This window comes from Desarmillaria tabescens (genome assembly GCF_030435595.1).
Source record: "Desarmillaria tabescens strain CCBAS 213 chromosome Unknown EV420scaffold_4, whole genome shotgun sequence".
Lineage (NCBI taxonomy): Eukaryota > Fungi > Basidiomycota > Agaricomycetes > Agaricales > Physalacriaceae > Desarmillaria > Desarmillaria tabescens.
Genome location: NW_026848303.1, coordinates 156,983 through 174,894, shown reverse-complemented (window position 1 = coordinate 174,894; position 17,912 = coordinate 156,983). Strand labels below are relative to the sequence as shown.

At 47.0% G+C, this 17,912-nt stretch overlaps 1 protein-coding gene and 1 pseudogene across 2 annotated transcripts; one reads left to right on the top strand and one right to left on the bottom strand.

Moving 5' to 3' along the window:
- Positions 1–2,434: 2,434 nt before the first annotated feature.
- On the top strand, positions 2,435–2,532 carry EV420DRAFT_t65 (annotated as a pseudogene). The gene has a single exon. The product of its transcript is annotated as a tRNA-OTHER (tRNA).
- Positions 2,533–14,462: 11,930 nt separating this feature from the next.
- Positions 14,463–16,874, bottom strand: EV420DRAFT_1709213 (cytochrome P450; the record flags this gene model as incomplete). The annotated part of the gene is made up of 12 exons (XM_060479585.1): positions 14,463–14,805; positions 14,856–14,999; positions 15,055–15,177; positions 15,232–15,256; positions 15,309–15,365; positions 15,419–15,611; positions 15,709–15,843; positions 15,908–15,999; positions 16,061–16,224; positions 16,278–16,415; positions 16,470–16,539; positions 16,589–16,874. Coding segments are annotated over 12 exons (1,503 nt in total), but the record flags the coding sequence as incomplete, so codon positions are not given.
- Positions 16,875–17,912: the final 1,038 nt, after the last annotated feature.

Here is a 17,912-nt window from a genome sequence, read left to right as displayed (position 1 = left end):
CTCCCTTAACATTTATGACCTCATATTGATGCCCTCCCTTTGCTCCGCTCTGGTGCGCTCTTTTGCCTTTTTAGGCTCCCCAAATCAGCCCATCAATTTTGGCTGGATCCAGTGGCAGTGCCGCATTTTTAATACCAAAATAGGGGCTATTTTCCGGTCAAAATAGCTATTGGGCTATTCTCAGGCTACTGGCTGGGCCAGGGGATGGCACTATAATCTGTATAGACATAAACAACATAAAATAGAGCCCTCTAATGATGCATAGGAGCCCTGGATAGTGGGATAAAAGGGTAATATAATGAAAATCGCATAAATATTCGCTTTTGGGGGCTGCTGCATGCATTGGATCGGCTGGAGGACTTCACCAATCGATTCCCTGACCTTGAAAACACCCAAACGACCCCTCCACAGTACTTTTGGCACACTTTATTCCTGGAGATAAACGAAAATATTCGCTTTTTAGGGTGCAGCATGCTCCAGATCGCTTTGAAAACATTACCAGTCGATTCCTATGCTATAAAAACCCTAGAATACATCCTCCTTCGTAATATAGGTCCAGTATAATACAGTATAAAAGGGGGTATTAGGGGGCATACATCGCTTATTTTGTGTTTCGCACTTTGGATGGCCTCGGGAGCATCACCAATGGATTCCCTGATATTAAAAACCCCAAAACGACACCAGCCTTCATTTATAGGGTCTCAAAAACGACAGAAATAATGATATTACAGTTTAGGAGGAGCACATGTAATAAATCCTATTTCTGGGCTTCGGACCACTTCGGAGTTTTGTCTATTGTGTTTATTGACCTGAATAACACTCAAATGACCCCACAGGACAAAGGAAACCATCAGAAATACGTGATAAAAAGAGTAATAGGGGGATGGAGGAGACATACCTTATATTTCGCATTTCTAATAGTTAGGGAGGGTATTCTTGTTATATAACAGACTGTATATATTGTACAATGATGTGTACGAAGCCCCATGGATATCTGAAATGTATTGAATGAGATATGAGCAGATCATTCTGTAAAACAGGAGGAGCACATCCCATATTTCGATGTTCTGCTCATTCTATGGCCTGGGGACTATCAGAATCGGATTCCTTGACCCAAAAAACAGTAGGCCCACCTATCATCCATGGTATTCAGATGTTCAAACTCCGAAGTACAAGATGTTCTCTCATTTGTTACTTATATTGTCCTGTAGCTACATATGGCTGTATGTGTTATCTGGGTAAAATGGCTCCTATGGATGATAAGTGCCTCTACTGTTTTTTGGGTCAAGGAATCCGATTCTGATAGTCCCCAGGCCATAGAATGAGCAGAACATCGAAATATGGGATGTGCTCCTCCTGTTTTACAGAATGATCTGCTCATATCTCATTCAATACATTTCAGATATCCATGGGGCTTCGTACACATCATTGTACAATATATACAGTCTGTTATATAACAAGAATACCCTCCCTAACTATTAGAAATGCGAAATATAAGGTATGTCTCCTCCATCCCCCTATTACTCTTTTTATCACGTATTTCTGATGGTTTCCTTTGTCCTGTGGGGTCATTTGAGTGTTATTCAGGTCAATAAACACAATAGACAAAACTCCGAAGTGGTCCGAAGCCCAGAAATAGGATTTATTACATGTGCTCCTCCTAAACTGTAATATCATTATTTCTGTCGTTTTTGAGACCCTATAAATGAAGGCTGGTGTCGTTTTGGGGTTTTTAATATCAGGGAATCCATTGGTGATGCTCCCGAGGCCATCCAAAGTGCGAAACACAAAATAAGCGATGTATGCCCCCTAATACCCCCTTTTATACTGTATTATACTGGACCTATATTACGAAGGAGGATGTATTCTAGGGTTTTTATAGCATAGGAATCGACTGGTAATGTTTTCAAAGCGATCTGGAGCATGCTGCACCCTAAAAAGCGAATATTTTCGTTTATCTCCAGGAATAAAGTGTGCCAAAAGTACTGTGGAGGGGTCGTTTGGGTGTTTTCAAGGTCAGGGAATCGATTGGTGAAGTCCTCCAGCCGATCCAATGCATGCAGCAGCCCCCAAAAGCGAATATTTATGCGATTTTCATTATATTACCCTTTTATCCCACTATCCAGGGCTCCTATGCATCATTAGAGGGCTCTATTTTATGTTGTTTATGTCTATACAGATTATAGTGCCATCCCCTGGCCCAGCCAGTAGCCTGAGAATAGCCCAATAGCTATTTTGACCGGAAAATAGCCCCTATTTTGGTATTAAAAATGCGGCACTGCCACTGGATCCAGCCAAAATTGATGGGCTGATTTGGGGAGCCTAAAAAGGCAAAAGAGCGCACCAGAGCGGAGCAAAGGGAGGGCATCAATATGAGGTCATAAATGTTAAGGGAGGGAGGGTATATATAGAGATGAAAAGATATATATATAATGCCAGTATGGTGTAGTGGTTAGCATGCCTTCTCGAGAAAGTTGTGTGACATTATTTGATTTATTTTTGAGGTCCCGGGTTCAATTCCAGGAATTGCCCTCTAGGGTTGCGCACGAAACCTCTAAGGGGGGTAAGTAACTGTTTGTTACCGACCCCACCCCAGGGGGTGGTTTTGCTATGGTAAGTTACCGTTACTTACTCTATCACGTGCAGTATCACCTGACTGATGCGTTGCGATTGCCGAATTTTTCCAAAACCCTTGTCTTCATGTTTTTGTACGTTTTCTTGATATAAAGAAGGGTAATTCAGTTGTAAAGACCACCCATATGTAAGTATACAATCTATGTTGAAATATGGATGTAATAGTGCTGAATTGTCCCGCTCAACTACCTGTCACATGACAAGTAAGTTACCTCGACGAAAACCCCTCTGCCGAGGGGGGGTAAGTTACCAGTAAGTTACCGGTAATTTACTGGGAATAAACCCTGGTGTATCAAAACCTAGGGTTTCGTGTGCAACCCTATTGCCCTCTTTTCTAATGATGCCATCATTGACACAGATTGAGAAGCTTACTAAGCCACTTTGTCATCCTGATGGAATTACTGTATATGGGCTGGATGTAAACTGACACTCCTGATGTATCGCAATTAACTGTCAACTAACAGTGTTTGATGCATCAGAGTAGCAGCTACAGGTGTGAGGATTGCTCCAACCTATCCGAGTGGAGGAGAGAGTATCGCTGAAGGCAGAGGCAGAGGAGGGAACATCCCAGCCCATGGAGGACACGAGGGAGTAGACAGTGGAGCACCGAAGAGGTCGCCCAGTGGAATGCCGAACAGGCCGCCTCTCAGCGCGATCATGAGGGAGGTGATGAGAGACATCCGGAGGGTCCTCACTGAACCAATAACGGAGGTACCCCCCACCTTGAATCTGCTCACCTGGGATAACCTATATGAGTTGATCGCGGAGGATATGATAACGGACCTCCAGTGGCTGCTTACGGAGGCAGGGGAGGATTACCTGAATGCTCGACTCGACGGGGACGAGTATTTGATGAAAAACATCGTGGAAGTCGACACTTGGCATCGGGCAGCCATAGTATGGAATATTTGCCATCCCGATTATGCCAAGCAAGGCTGTGCAGCATATCGACGACCGGCGCCGATGCCCCACCCAATCAAGACAATGAAGTTCGTCACGGGAGGGGGAGGCGATGAGGAGCCAGATAACAGGTGGGCGGATGCAGGGGCTGGTCCGTCCACGACCGACAAAGGAAAAGGGTCGATGGTTCCTAAGGGACCGCCAGCGGGACCACCACCTCCTATGGGACCCAGTTCAGGCGGAGACCCAGGGGGGTACCCACTCCCCGGAGGTAACCCGAGGCTGCGATCACTGCCTAGACCCCCGAACCCACTGGTACCCCCAGTACCACCTTCGCCACCGGACCCTATTCCTCCGTGGCAACTGGCACCGGGAGCGGTGAACAATCCATGGAATGACGTCAAACCCAAGTTAATCATGCAGCCCGAATACTTCATCAGGGTATCTTCGGATATTAACCGATTCCTCCATCACTGCAAAATGTACTTCCAGGTGTTCCCGATGTACTACACCATGAACGACCAGGGGCAAAATCCTTATCGTATTACATTCGCCCAAGGGTATCTATGAGGAAAAGCGCAGGAGTGGTGGGGCGACCAATACTACCGTTATAGGGATCCAAGGGGGCACTGGAGGTTCCCCACGTGGCAAGAATTCTCCCATGACTTAACCGTTCAATTCCGCGAGGTGGCCGAGTTAGCCATCTGGAAACAGGAGTGGAAAAAGGTCCGTCAAGTGGACTTCAAGTCGGCGGTGGAATTCTTCGCGAAGTTCGAGCGACTGGCCCACAAGTGCGACGAGTTCGGAGATGAGAAGCAGATGTTCGAAGCAGTGGAAGCCGCTATCCGACCAACAGTTCGGAACATGGTTATGCATGGGGACAATGCGCACCCCACAACCTACGCGGAATGGAAGTGGCATGTCTTGAGGATTGACGCCAACTATCGGTACAACGTTGCCCAAGGACTTGGCAATAAGTCCTCCTTGAACCAAAGCGGTGGTTCGGGTCGAGGCAACCAAAATCAATCATCACAAAAGAGAAGCAGCCAGGGCTCGGGTGGCGATAGGAAGGATGCCACGGGGACAACGTATGGAGGAGCAGGGCAGCCAATGGAAATCGACAAGCTGTGGAGCGAGAAGCGATGCTTCAAGTGCGGAAATACCAGGTGGAACCAGGACCATAAATGCCCGACGGACAAATTGAAATGGATCCCCGTCAAACTCCCACCTCGCAAGAAGATCCCCACCCAACGTCTACGACAGTTACTTGCAGAGGCCGAGAAGGAGGAGAATGGAAAAGACACGAAGATTGAGGAGGTCAAGGAGGAGAAGTCATCAAAAGACGAGCCAACGTTGAAATAAGTGATTCGACGGCGTCGGCAAAGGACTTAGTTTCATCTGGTGCGCGCTCCTGTACTACTAGTTGGACTTATACTACATATGTAGGTACCCCATATGAACAATATCATAACATTTTCGCCGCGTTAACAGTAGAAGAAACTAAGGAAGAAGAATTGCCAACGACTCATGGCATAGGAGGGGATTTCCGCCGCTCTGTGCAGCCTGCACTCAGCAATGAACCCCTAGGGGCCGTCCCACCTCAGGAACCCCCGCTTGACTGCATGGGGGAAGTTCTGGAGAACCCAGCGAGTGCCTCAGGTCAAGTTCAGACTAGCGCCAGACGTGGTCGCGGTCGCCCCGGCAGGGAGAATCGGCCGACAACCCTGACTGACGGGCCTTCACTCGTTGTTCCTCCAGTCAGCGGTGGAAAAGCAGCTGAGGCCGGGAACCAAGGGGACCACCTACACTCAGTAGTGGACTCACCCGCAAACGGTGCTGACCCCCTTGGGGAGCCAATATGTGTGCATCCACATAGGGTTACCGAGAGTACCGCCGGGTACAGGAATGAGGATAAGTATGGACCTACCATGGGGGTTACAATGCCGAGCACAAGCACCTGTGGCCAGGGCCGAACAAAGGGCAGTGCGCCCTCCCCCACCAACTCGACGGAAGGTGACCAAGTGCCGCTGAGGGGCTCTTTTCAGCCCAGTGACCAATTGCCACCTCGAGGCAAGACCTCTTCAGTTTCGTTAGAGGAAGTAGAAGACGAGGAAGCCTACCTACAGGCCGACATTCCGATCACCGTACCCAAGGGGAAGTCTCGTGTGACCCCCGAGCCCAAATTAGCACCCGAGGCCAAACGGGCTATTCTCAATATGTACTACAAACCCTTTGGGACACACTGGACTCGCCAGGCATTACGACTCGCCAAGGACGAGTCAGCCGCATTCTCGACTCTAAAGCGATGGGTGCACCCTCACAGGGTCGGTGAAGTAATGATTGAGTTGTGGGATTCGCTCAAAGAGCAACCGGAGACAGTGAAGGAAGCCAGGAACAGGTGGGAATGGATGGAGGATCTGAAAAGACCCTCTATGTATATACGAGGAAGGAAGGGGCGCAATGTATCCATTAATGTGCAGCTGGAAACCTTAGACACGCAGGATACTTTTGCTCTCAAAGCGCTGGTGGATAGTGGAGCCACCGGAAGTTCCATCGACCGTAATTGGGTTCGAGAGCACGGGGTCAATCTCAAAAAGGTGGCTCGCCCCGTTCTGGTCTATAATGCCGACGGCACTAGGAACAAAGGAGGCGACATCACAGAATACGCCGAAGTACGGTTACGGATTGGGGATCATGTAGAAAGGATCGAACTGGCAGTAGTGGACCTAGGTACCATGCCCCTGTTCTTAGGGCATGATTGGTTACAAAGGCACAACCCGCTAATCAACTGGGACAAAGGGGTGGTCACCTTAGCCCGCTGTGCCTGTTGCAAGATCCCCTTCCATCTGCCAGATACAGACCCCTCGTCATGTTGGGAGGAGTACGAAGAAGGAGATACCATCCTGGTGATAGATTTTGAAGAAGCCTTTCATGTACGTGCTATGGGGATTAAAGCCAATGAATTAGCCACCCAAGCCCATGCTAAGAAGGCAACGAAATCTTTTGAAGAGATTGTTCCAGAGGAGTATCGGGAGTTCTGAGATGTTTTCGATAAAGAAAACTTTGATGAGTTACCCCCACGGAAACCCTGGGACCATGCCATCGAGCTAATTCCCAACGCCAATGCAAATCTAGACTGCAAAGTCTATCCTCTTAACCCTGCAGAACAAGAGGAGTTGGACAAATTCCTCGATGAAAATCTCTCCATGGGTCGTATCCAAGCCTCGAAGTCTCCGATGGCGTCACCTTTCTTCTTCGTCAAAAAAAAAGATGGGAAGCTTTGCCCAGTCCAGGATTATCGAAAGCTGAATGAAATGACCATCAAGAACCGGTATCCATTACCACTTATCGGGGAATTAATGGACAGGCTGAAAAAGGCCAAGTACTTCACCAAATTGGACGTACGATGGGGCTACAACAATGTCAGGATCAAGCAAGGCAATGAGTGGAAGGTGGCGTTTTGAACCAATCGTGGCCTTTACGAACCATTGGTGATGTTCTTTGGACTCACCAATTCTCCTGCCACTTTTCAATGGATGATGAACAACATCTTTAAAGACCTTATTGCAGCGGGAGAGGTATCCGTCTACCTGGACGATATTCTCATAGCCTCCAAATCGAAGGAGGATCATCAATGCATCGTACGGAAGGTACTAAAGATCCTTCGAGATAACAAGTTATTCCTAAAAGCCGAAAAGTGCGAATTTGAGGTGGAGGAAACCGAGTACTTGGGGGTAATCATTAGTGAGGGAAAGATTCGAATGGACCCAGTAAAGATTGCTGGGCTACTGGACTGGCCGGTACCCCGAAAGAAGCAGGAGCTGCAATCCTTTCTGGGGTTCTGCAACTTCTATCGGAGGTTTATACGCGATTACAGCAAGCACGTTAAACCTCTGACTTTGCTAACGGGGAAGGTTGAGTGGAAGTGGGGGGAGGCTCAACAAAAAGCGTTTGAAAAGTTGAAGGAGCTATTCCGTGAAGACGTGGTGTTGGCCATACCATTGGATGAGGGAAAATTCCAAGTGGAGGCGGACTCCAGCGAAGGGGCGGTTGGAGCCGTACTATCTCAATGGCAGGATGAGAAGTGGCGACCAGTGGCCTTCCTTTCCAGAGCCCTATCTGTCACCAAGCACAACTATGAAATTTATGACAAGGAACTGTTGGCCATCATGATAGCCTTGGAAGAGTGGTGACAATATCTCATGGGGGCCAAGGAAGACTTCAAAATTTGGACGGATCATTCCAACCTGCAGTACTTCCGCAAGCCCCAAAAGCTGAACTGCAGGCAGGCGTGGTGGGTAACAGAGCTGGCGGAATACCAGTTTACACTTCACCACAAACCTGGGGCCCAAAACCGCAAAGCGGATCTATTGTCTAGACGAGCAGACCACGATCAAGGCAAGGAGGATAACCAGGATGTGACTGTCCTGAAGGCCGAACACTTTCGGGCCCTTATCATGCCTACGCAGGAAGAGCTGCATGAAAAAATCAAGTTGGCCACTCACGACCCCCGTAAATGGGATCGAGATATTTCAGACTCCCTTAACCACAAAAAGGGGGTCTCTCGAGATCAGAACCTCCTTTGGTATGACGGGCGCATCTATGTCCCGATGGATCGACGGTTACGGGGGGAAATCATAGCCCTGCGACATGACCACGTCACGGCGGGGCACCCCGGTATAGAGAAAACCAAGGAACTCATTTTACGAGACTATTGGTGGCCTCGAATGCGCCGAGAGGTGGAGGCATATGTGAAGGGATGTGAGGTTTGCCAATGAACTAAAGCAGATCATCGCCCAAAGAAAGCCCCTCTCCATCCTAATGAGGTACCGACCAAACCATGGACCCATATCTCAGTCGACATGATCACCAAGCTGCCCAATTCAAAAGGGTTCGATTCCATTCTGGTCATAGTCGACCGGTTTTCCAAAACGATCATCCCAGTCGCATGCACAGAGGAACTTACTTCCCTCAGCTTCGCAAAAATCCTATGGGATCATGTCTATGTACCGTATGGCATAATGCCAGAAAAGGTTATTTCGGACAGGGGAGCAATCTTCGTGTCCAAATTCATGAAGGAGTTCTACGCTCTTATCCAGGTCACAGGTAACCCATCCATGGTGTATCATCCCCAGACGGATGGGCAGACTGAGCAAGTTAACCAAGAAATTGAGAAATACCTCAAAATGTTCGTAAACTACCAACAGGACGACTGGAGCGAGTGGTTACCACTAGCCGCGTTCACTCACAACAACTGAACCCATTCAGTGACAGGCTTCTCCCCATACAAAGTAGTCTTTGGGAGGGATGGGCAAGTCATTAAAACCACCCGACGTCCCGATGTCGTCCCAGCTGCATCCAAGTTGGTTCAAGGTATTCAAGAAATTCAGGAGAAGGCAAAGGAATCATTAGAACGAGCGGCCGAATCCATGAAAAGGGCTTACGACAAACATAAGGACCAAGCGATGGAGTACCAAGTTGGCGACAACGTATGGTTGGACTCTACCAATCTAAACCTACCTCGACCCACCAAGAAACTCGGAGATCGACGTGTAGGACCTTTCACCGTCGTCGCCAAAAAGGGCCCCTCCGCGTATGAACTCAGGCTCCCCACGGGTTGGAAAATTCACAATCACTTCAACGAATCCCTTTTAACCCCATACCACGCTCCTGAATTCCCGAGTCAGCCCCGACCCGAAAGGCCGCCGCCAGAACTGATAGATGACGAGGAAGAGTATGAGATCGAGGAAATTGTGGAACAGCGGGACAAAGTCATTGGGCGAGGAAGGACTCGTCACACGATAACCGAATATCTAGTGAAATGGAAGGGGTACCCCTCCGAAGAAAACTCTTGGGTAAAAAGATCCAACATGGCTAACGCAGAAGAACTGGTGAACGAATACGAAGCCCGCCTCCGAAGGATTCAATGGGAAATCGATAAAAGAGGAAGGACAGTCGGGATCGATAACAAGATACCTGCCAACCATAGTGTCGTGTACCATGAACCGGACACTCCTTGTGTCACCGATATTGAAACAGTCTACTCGTCCCAGTGCTCTAACCCAAGACATTCAGATACCCAACAAGACTCTTATCCCTCTTCCATTTCTTCACAACAAATGGATTTGGCAGCCCAGAACTGGCACCCTGCATTCAACCCTGAGCTCGAACCCGAATTCTTACAAAACAAATGGCCCACTGTCACCACAGATGAAGCCGACGGAGTACCGATCCTGGAAGAAGAGGATGCTGAGGAAGAGGTCAACCTCCAAAACCTCCAACGAATTCATGAAAACTGGAATACAGACGACGAAGATAATGACGATGATTTATCATCATTCTATTCTGAATCCAAACATTCCTCTTCCGACAGTGACGAATGGGAGTCTGAGTACTCATTCGGGACGAACGAGTCTTAGAGAGGGGGTAATGTTACGGTTTATTCGTTTTTCTTCGTTTTACTCAGCCTGATTACTCATATGCGATCATAACGGACAGTTTCTCACTGTACTATTATTAGCATATCCAAGTGTATTTAAGTAGAGCCTTAGCTGGTCTAAACCCCAGCTTCGGCTAAGGTTTAATCTACCCAACTCAAAGCTCCCTGTTTCGTGACTATCTAAGTCCTTGATCGACTTCTTTATATCTCCTTTGACCTCTAAGAGTATCGTCCACCGAAGTGCGAGTGGCGATCCTTAGTTGATCTAAGTCGATTAAAGTTGGTTGTTGACACAAGAGCTCTGGAAAGTGACTGGCAGCAAAGAGGGGGGAGCAGGGGAGAACATGCAGCCTGTATAAATTCAAGCCCATCTATATAAACAGGCACAGCATTAAACATATATACGCACCTGTATTCTCTTTATGGTAGTAATAAATATGCTATTTCAAGTCTCAGTCTCTCCAGGTCTCTAAGAGTGAAAATATGTGTAGTATATACAGCAGGCCACCTGAAAATCACTAGGTATTATGAACTCGCTTTAAGATTTTGCTTGCATCATACTTTCATATGACATCAAGTAATTGTGTTGGTACCTTGCAAAGCTTGACATGCATTACTGACATTGGAAACAGCTCATAACCATACTTGGAGGATTATCAATTTTTCACGCTTCATATGGGCATATAAGGCTCATGCAATTATTTTGGACGTTGCCATGCATTTTGACCTTTGCCACGGACTTATACGGGCATATATATTTTTGTCCAATTCACTGATGACTAACAGCCATCTTCCCCATTGGAAGAATATCTAGAAGGGAAACTGCAATTTCACAAAGGTTGTGAAAGGCTACACAATTGTCCAGGGTCACTTCCAGTGATTTTGCCATAGTCAATGCATCTGTAAGAAGGTCGTGAAGCCACTGTACCGATCATCAGGAAAAACTCTCGGAAATGGTAATTAATTGTAATTGAATATGGCATTTCCATTTCTGCTATCTGGTTCCCACCGGTTACCGTCCAATTGGAATTGATCTGATGTTTGTTATTGGCTTGTCATCTGATTGCATAACTCAAAAAGATTGCTTTCAGATTCCCATCCAATTCCAATGGATTCTATATGTTACAAGTGGATGCTAAGGCACCTCTGGTCTTGCCCCAATCCCAACTTCATGACTACCATCATACCATTTGCTATCTGAAACCGCATTGGACTCAAGCTGTAGATTGCTGTGTCCAACTGGCACTGGCAGACTAGGGCACTTGGCAGACCTGAGAAATAAGAAATGGTGCGATTACTGTGTACGATATATAAGCAACTCAGCTGGGTATATCATCTAACTTGCCAGCTCTTCGTAGGAACAGACAGAAATAAAGATAACCGAAGATGCAAAGTCAGAGTTACTGAGTCAGTGACTTGGAGGGATGCAACACGAAAGTCACATGATGCATTGTTTATGATACAAACAATGCAGACTCTAAAAGTGTTGCTTTGTTGATTTCTCATTCTTGCATCCTTACCATCACTCAGACCAGCATCGATGGGTTCAAATTCGCTTTCTCAGGCCTCCCAAGAAAGCTCACTACCCCGAAAGAGTGCCCACTCTCTTTATTAGGATGACCTAGATGAATAAGGGCATCAATTGAAGGGCAGCGTCAACAGGTATGTGTTCATCTTTTCAGATTTCATTGAAGTCTCATGTTGCCTTTGACGTCCAAAGGATCCCCTCTTCTATCTTCATGGCCTTCGCATGTCAGGTATGCCCTTACATCCGTTGATGTGCTCGGTAACGGGCAGCACGCAAATGAAACAAGCGTCTAGATCGTCAATCTAGATACTTAATCACACACACACACACACTATCACCAATGTATATAAGTTCGAGGGTGAGTACGATAGAAGCACTCATGATGTACTTAGATTTAGATAATCTAGTGGGGTTTGTCTGAAAACAACTTCAATTCTTCTTTCGATGTGTTTTACACAAAGTACATTAGTCCGCGATAGCAGGGTTTTATGAACTTGTTTTGTAAGGTATAGTCGAGCAAGTTATACTCGTTTTGACGTCGTCTAGAAGAGCTTCTAGCGGACACTTCAAATAATCAAACAACCAAAGACTCCGAGGTCTACAAAGAGTGCGAAATCACTCTACAAAGAACGCACAGGTTCTGACTTCAAGTACGAGACTTGCAAAGAGTACACAGACTCTGGAGTTCCTTGAACTCGACAATTGTTCGAACTTAAAGTGTTCTAGGGCTTATTTTACTTCAACTAGATGAGGTCTTTTGACTTAAAGTCGACTCAGCACGTCTAGATCGCTAATCTCGGAGAGAGAGAACACGAGGCCTTTGTCCGCAGAGCAGTTCAATTAACTAGCAAGGCGCAAACGCGAGGACGGCTCTACTTCCTACTTAACTCTTCTAGATTACTGTAGTCGCCCTTATGGGTTGACTTTGGTAACTTAATTCACTTCAGTCGAGGATATGCAATAAAACCAGTGATTGATTAGGTAGCTATACAGGCTACTAGCACAAACGTGGGGGGAATGCTTTCCTGCCATTACGCGTCTAGTCGCTGCTAATTTATACGATTCGTGTTCTAGGTATAGGAGCCCGTATCTACAGTAATTATGGTACGAGCTTTGGAATTAATACAAACGGTGAGTCACTATCCTACAAGTATCGCGCCATTCCGTAGTTTCTATTCAGTTCGACGCGACTGCGCCGGGTTATTCTGTCGCCGAGGAGTGCCCTACTAGTCCGTGGGTGCTCCTTCTTCCGTCTGCAAGGCTTGCCACGTGCCGTATGTATTGAATACTGCAGTATGCGCAGGATCTCGAGGATGTAACCACTGATCGCGATCGACTGCAGGTCCGAGATTGTATTCTGTTGATCACTGCGCGATCAAGGTCGGTCATCTCGGTACCCAACATGGCTATTCATTCTTCCAAGGTTATTCCTTTCCTAGCCTGAGTTGATCTCGAAAGCTGATCTGTTTCTCGACTTAGCAATTTTTCCTGACAGGTTCTTTCTACTCGTCGAGGCGACGAGGCATCTAGTTCGTTCCATTCTTCAACTTCTTGGTTTTTATACTCCATACAGACGAGTCCCCGAGATTTGACTGTAATAGTCTTGTTTAGGTAGGGCTTAGCTTGGCGTGTTGATGGCTGGTAGAATTGACTCTTCGAGATGTCGTTTCTAAGTCCGTTCTGTACTGCCGTGCTTTCATTCTTTATGTAGTATTTAGCTACCAGCACGAAGCCTCCACTGTAGCCCTCTGTACCGCTTGTAGATTGCATAAACTGATGTAAAATCGCAAAATCTACGGGTAGCCTGATACCAGGCGTATCACCGTTGTCCTGCTCACGTACTGATGTTACATATGGTTCCTTGGTTAGATCCCAACCAACATTCACCATAGGTGTCAGAGCTTAACTCAGCTGTGCAAAGTTCAACCATGGTATCAATCAAGAGTTACAAGTAATATCGCAGAGCGGGGTCGTCTATCTCTTTCTCCCAGTTACTTGATCGCTGATGCTTTTCTTTAGAAAAGTTTTCAAGGGGGGTGAACAGCAATGATGGCGAGGAAGGGAAGGTGACATTGTCTGGACGGGTTATGATAGAAGCTGTGCATCGCTCCTAGTGTTGCGAACTAATTATGTGTATATGATTTGTTTTTATTATACCATTTTATATATGCATATTTTTTCTATCAAATTCCCCCATGTGATTGTCAATTAAGCCTCGCATATACATTAATCTAATGGCAAGGAGTGCACATTATCTCATATGTCCTTCGATTGGAATGCAAAAGTATTGAAATTGGAATGCGCTTCTATTTCGATTGCAAGAGCATTCTAACATGTGCCTGTTGCAGGTATTCCCTTGTAGTCAATTTTATTAATTCCAATCGATTTTGGTGATTGTATTACAATTGCATCCGCTTGGAATGCTCGAAGGTTTTTCCTGATGATGGAACATTGGTTTTGGGATTTGGTGTCAAAACAACATGTCCTTTCTTCGCCGAACGCTCTGCTGCAGCTGGAATGGTTTGCTTCCGGATTGCACCGGTTGCGCTACGCGTTTTTCGTGGAGAGAAGGACATGGTAAGCGAAGTGTAAGTTCCAAGCCTGGGAGAATCCCCTCCGTGATGTCGGCCATTTTAATACCGACCACATTCAGGTCACAGTTTTCCACCTGGAAGTTGGAAGGAACGTGTTGAACATACGGCCCGAAGGATCCGAGCACCGACTGCAAATGCCAAACTCCATCTTGTCAAAGGCCAGTACTGAATTAATGCCACAGTCAGAACCGACCGACCAAATTCGTGAGAAATTTGCCTCAAACGTCTATAATAAGGTATCAGGTGAAGGAGAGAGAACTGACCAGTTTTTCGCAAGTATGTGCCGAGTGGCCTCATTGGCCCTCTCTCAGCCCTTCGTACTATGCACCCGCAATCGCCGAGATCATTGATTTTTTCCATCCATAAGTTCTGAAACCTTTCCTCGAAACTATACTTCGTTTGCGTTCAGTACAGATACAGGGACCTTTGCATATACTCTATGAAGAACCAGTAATAACGATGGGCACAATGCTTAGTCGTACAAAAGTCCGCACGGACGAGTATTAAAAGATCAAAAAGAAATAAACCCGGTAGCACATACACCAACTTCGGGATACTAAAGGCTCATCGCACGCTACGATGGCCAGGAACGTAAATCAGACTTCCGACCAAAGCAGTTAATTCAAAAAGGGTGTCATCCATCCTGATCTAACAACGCTTGCACGGCAGCCGAACGCGCTTTGATCATGCATTTGAAAGGCACGGGAAAACTACGCTCGAATCAAAAGATGCCATAGGATCTCCGACGTGGAAGACCTACCTCACAAAAGCGCTCGTATAAGTATTACTCGGTTCAATGACCCGACCTTCAGAATCCACCGCCTTTGAGAATGACAACGTCGAAGCCATAGATGCAACAGCAATCCAAGCAGTATTTAATGGAAGATAGCGGCCAGGACAGATACTATAATAATATCATTAAGGTCGTTGGACGTAATTACTTTACAGGGTTTGCATACCGTCTTCCAAAACCAAACGCGGCTGTGGGCTCAGGTTGGACTTCTTTACCATCTTGGGGCATGAACCGGTCAGGATTGAATACCAGAGGGTTAGGATAGTCTTTTTCGTCATGAAGCATGGCCCTACGTCGTCTGTCAATTTGAGGCTTCAACAGCATAGATTAACTTGTGGCTGACCAAACATTGCCAATAACAGTGGCACCTACGAAGACCGATAAGCATTAACTGACAATATCAACGGACTTGGAACGTACCCGCAGGGATGTAATATCCTCTGTAAACATCCTCTTCCATGGTACGATGAGCAACACCTAACATCAAAACCAATGAATAAAAACATACTCGCAAATCTGAAAGCACATACCCAGCGGTGCAACAGGGTTCCATCTTAGTGCTTCCAAGACGATGGCATCAATATAGGGCAGCTGCGGGCGGTCATCGAAATTCGGTAGACGGGTGCCATGACCGATCACGGCGTCCACCTCAGCTTGGGCTTTAGCTTGTACTTCTGGGTACAGAAGGAAAGCGAGTAGCGTAGAAAGGATGACAGACACGGTCTTTACAAGGATTAGAGACTCTGAACTACTCCGGAATGAAAACCTAGAGTGTCAGCTCCCGCTAATCAAGGTTTAGGCATAAGGTCAGATGCTCGACAAGCGCGGAGAAATATCCACCAGAAAAGGCAACTGCAGCCGTATTCCTTACGATTTCGAGGTGCTTCGTATCCTCTGGCACTCCCTTCTTTGTTAGATTTTCCGCCACGAATGAAGGGGGTGCGTTGCCCTTTGCCTTGATTAAGCGTCGATATGGATCACGATTGATATCAACAAACAAGCAAGGACCTACCAGCGACTATCGTATATTTAAGCGGCTGTTCTGCCATGTCCTCGACATCTTTTTTCCACGCGCGCGCAAGGCTCAAGAACTTTGCACCAGACATCCATCCTTAAAGTCACCGCCTTCAATATAAATCCCAGGCTAGCGGTTAGAATAAAAGCATGCTCACGCGGAAGGTATTGTAAATTGGGGATATAATCGACGAGGAAGGCTCCCATGTTCCCCGCGGCGTGAACGCTTTCCTGAGCCTGATCCACCAATTCTACGAAGTGATCACCATTTGGGTCTACATCATATCCGTAGATAGTTTTCATGACGACTGAACCGGTAAGGCTGGAGGGCTGTTAGTTTCCGTCGAGCAAGCTACAGGTATACACCAAGCTTACTGGTGGACATGCCTAACAAACGCATCGGGAGATCTATGCAGCTGTTGGAGCAAGACCAACGTGGCCTTCATTTGCATGGGGTAGTACGCCGGAACCGCACGAGGCTGGAAGTACTGGTGAAACATTCGGCGGTGTTTTCTGTGAAGATAAGAAGGAAGGAGAAGAATTAGACCACACGGCGGTTGCACTGACCTCCACCAATCAGAATATCGCATAAAACCAAAGTTAATGCTCCATCCCGCCAGCTTCAACATGGTGAAATCTGCATGACATTGTCAACTCTGAGACATTGAAGTATCATCCATCCTTACCCGGCCTATCAGAATAATTCCCAGAACGTTTTTCGAAGAGATCCGCTGCTGCCTGAACCGAGCTGATTATGATGGTCGGATTGCCGGGCGTATCCAGATACAAGACGTTGCCGTATGTAGCAGCCCATCGAGCATAGGTGAGCCATGGGTAGTCTACGGGCACATCCCACAGGTTCCCTATCAGCAGGAGTCCCTTGGGTCCAGGAGGGAGAGGTAGACGTCGACGATTAAAAAGGAGGGATAGACGATATGATACCAGGGCACCAATTAGAAGAAACGCCAACAGGAGAGTCAAAGTCATTGGGAAGGAGTTGCCGTGTTTGCTTTCTTCTGTGTCCTTAAGAAGTCGTATTTATCATTAGAGAAGGTCCTATTTTTGCTCTCTGTTTACTCACATTTGAATGGGGGCCGATGATAGGTCCACCTGAGTGTGAACATGTGCTTATTACGGAGCACTAGTTCGTATAGCTCGGTCCAATGGACATACCGGTCTCTTGATAGTGTTGTGTCGTCTCAGTGTCAGAACCTGATTTGGGACGGACCTGGAAGGGATTGTGCCATGCTGGTGTACGTCGACCTGGTCGAATGTTGGAGGAGGAAAACAACCGTAGGATTGGTCTATCTGCCTTTACGGAATCGCAGTCATTCCGCAGATCAAAGATTGGAGTACCACTCGCTATTATATTGACCGCACAACAAAATGGCATGGATAAAGTTGAATCAACTGGACATGCATGCACCTTGAAAGTATTAACGAACGATATGGTTGGACGTCAGGTATATTTAGAGTTGTATTGGTGGTGGCAGTAGGGGCACGAGGATCCAATCAGTAATACAGGTTAGGGTCGTGGTCCTGGCATAACGTCAATGGTCGTCGGAGAAGGGATGTCATCACATCAACCTCAACGCGTCTTCTCCTGGCAAATGGAGTGAAAACAAGGTCGAGGTTGTAACCCCAACCGGATCCGCGGCAAAAAAGGCATGGACAATGGGGGTGCCTGGTTGCCGGAATGGTTGTGACAAGATGTGCGTCACTATCGTCGGAGTCTGACGTCCTCGTAGCCCAGCACTGGCATGGCGTAGGTCAGAAGTCGGCGAAAAAAATGCCAACTGAACAGGAGCGCGATTACTTGAGGATGTCTTGAGAGACTCGTAGGACATGTGGTGCCAGTCCTTGGTGGCGTCGGACTTCGATATGTTCGATATGGCACTACGGAGAAAGGTCTGCATGGTTCGAATGGTATTAACTTGAAGGCTTTTGGATGATGTCGACTGGGATGTTACCGGGTCGCTGTACTTTGGACACGTAGCTCGTTCCTGCAGA